Consider the following 2,065-nt stretch of genomic DNA (forward strand, 5'->3'; position numbering starts at 1 on the left):
ACGCAACATGGTATCAATGTGACGTTCCACGGCTACAGACGATATGGCAATATCACCATACAATCAACAACTCAGAAGACAGAGAAGGCTTCTGACGAGACCCGTGAACGCATGCGACGCGCTCTCGCCACCCGAACATTTGGTACACGGCACGACGATGACTTTTAGTAGCACCACTATAGTGCCTCACTGTTACCGTAGCCTTTACCAATATCATTCTGTCATGTATACCATATGTACAGTGTGCTACTTGAGATGTTCGGAATCGCTATCGTGGTGTACGCAGCAGGTGCCGCAGAAGTACGAAGGCGTCTAACTGAAGTACGCACCACTTCAAAATTGTACGGCGCTCATTGACTGAAGTGCGAACAACTATGAGGCAGGGACTAGGCTATCACACTACACTCTGTACATAGACTCTGTAGTAGTCCACAGCAATGTTCAGTTTCCCTGATGTTCCTCCATCAATCTCCCCGACGCCCAGTACACCTACGACGCTGATGTCTCGGAAAGCGACTCCTACCACGTTCCCGAAATTGCCCAATCCCGCGCACCCACTCCAGTCTCCCATGAAAGCACCATCCCAGTCGATGAACACTCAGAGTCCCACTGGAACTGGAGCAACGCTAGCGCAGAAGAAACCGAACAAAAATACCGCGAGACCACTTACCTCCAGCGACTCACCAAAATCCGCAACGACTACAGTGCCGTCGAACTCCTCTTGCAACTTGCCCAGGAAGAGGACAATTCCACGAAGATATTTGCAAGGACTGTCGCGAGCTTCCACGCGCTCAACGAACACTTCACGGACACTCATCGCGACGCTGCGAACCTGGTACACATCGACGACGAAGGACTCGCAAAACTCAGAACGCAAATCGGAAGGACGGACGTAGAGCACCTAGAAGCGTGGAGGGACTTTGCCAATTACTCGGAAACACACCCATCGGCAGCACGCATCGTCAACACTGCTCATCGCTATCAATTCGGGCCGTCCATTCACTTCGCCTACTTATTTAACGACTTCGAACCCATGCCCAACCCCACGCCAACTCACTCTCGACCGCTCTCAGAACGCATCACATCCTCGTCATCCAGCCAGTTCTTTCTCGCGTCCAACCAGTCCTTTCGGTCCTTTTGGGACCAACCATCCCCTTCGACGAGCACGCCGTCTCCCCCATCGTATGAGTCCGACAGCCACGCCGCCACCAAGAAGTCGGTCCGCTTCTCCACCCAACACAAATCCCTCGATCATTACGATCCCGGATGGACGTCCCCGAGCGCTCTCTCGGATTGGACAACTCCCGCGAAGGTTTCGAAGAGGCAGCTCAAGCGCGAACGCCGCCGTCGCAACAGGCAGTCGAAGCCACTCATAGTCATCAAGAAGGCTCTCGAGGAGGCAGTCGCGAAGGTTCAGGAGGAGATCTGGGCCCTTAACTAACTTTGATCGCTGCTCAAAGGTAGATTAGGGGGTAATGTTATGATGGGCATGGTGGCGTGGGATATCATTTCCTTTTTCGTCTCTGACTCTAGTTTAGTAGTACTGCCTTCGTCGACTCATAGAGCACAGCTTCACTGACTCACCCGCAGTCCCTTTGACTAGTAGACTAGTTCTTAGGTAAGGCTGAGCAGTAGTATAATTACCCCGCGCATGTACAGTAGCACCCCAGCTTTCAGCTCTTTCGTAAATTCACGTTTCTTTATTCTGCTCTAACCTCATCTGCGGATAAGGCGATCAGACAAGCTTCAGGCTTGCAAAGAAACCTCTGTCATAACAGGAATGTGAGTGAGGAAAGACCTGCTCGAGTCTGGCTTGTTATTGAGCAGTACAAGCTCCTTATATACATGTCAGACTGAATATGTAGAATATCCTACGAATATACGGAGGTGTATAGAAAGTGAAAGAATACCATGGAATCCGGGAGAACCATCCGGAATGTGTAATATTCATGACAGTGAGTTGGCAGAGGCAGAGAAGTCGATAGGGACCTTGAAAGAGCTCCACGATCAGATCATGAAGTTCTGGAGCATGAAGAACCAGCACATCCTGGGACATGTCCTTCAC

General features: G+C 51.0%; 1 protein-coding gene across 1 annotated transcript; it reads left to right on the top strand.

Annotated features, from left to right (window-relative positions):
- Positions 1 to 255: 255 nt before the first annotated feature.
- Positions 256 to 1,441, top strand: PHACADRAFT_203169 (uncharacterized protein; the record flags this gene model as incomplete). The annotated part of the gene is made up of 2 exons (XM_007403226.1): positions 256 to 300; positions 485 to 1,441. The coding sequence occupies 2 exons, from the start codon at positions 256 to 258 to the stop codon at positions 1,439 to 1,441; spliced, it is 1,002 nt and encodes a 333-aa protein (XP_007403288.1).
- Between the last annotated feature and the right edge of the window lie 624 nt (positions 1,442 to 2,065).

The sequence above is a fragment of the Phanerochaete carnosa genome (genome assembly GCF_000300595.1).
Source record: "Phanerochaete carnosa HHB-10118-sp unplaced genomic scaffold PHACAscaffold_896, whole genome shotgun sequence".
Lineage (NCBI taxonomy): Eukaryota > Fungi > Basidiomycota > Agaricomycetes > Polyporales > Phanerochaetaceae > Phanerochaete > Phanerochaete carnosa.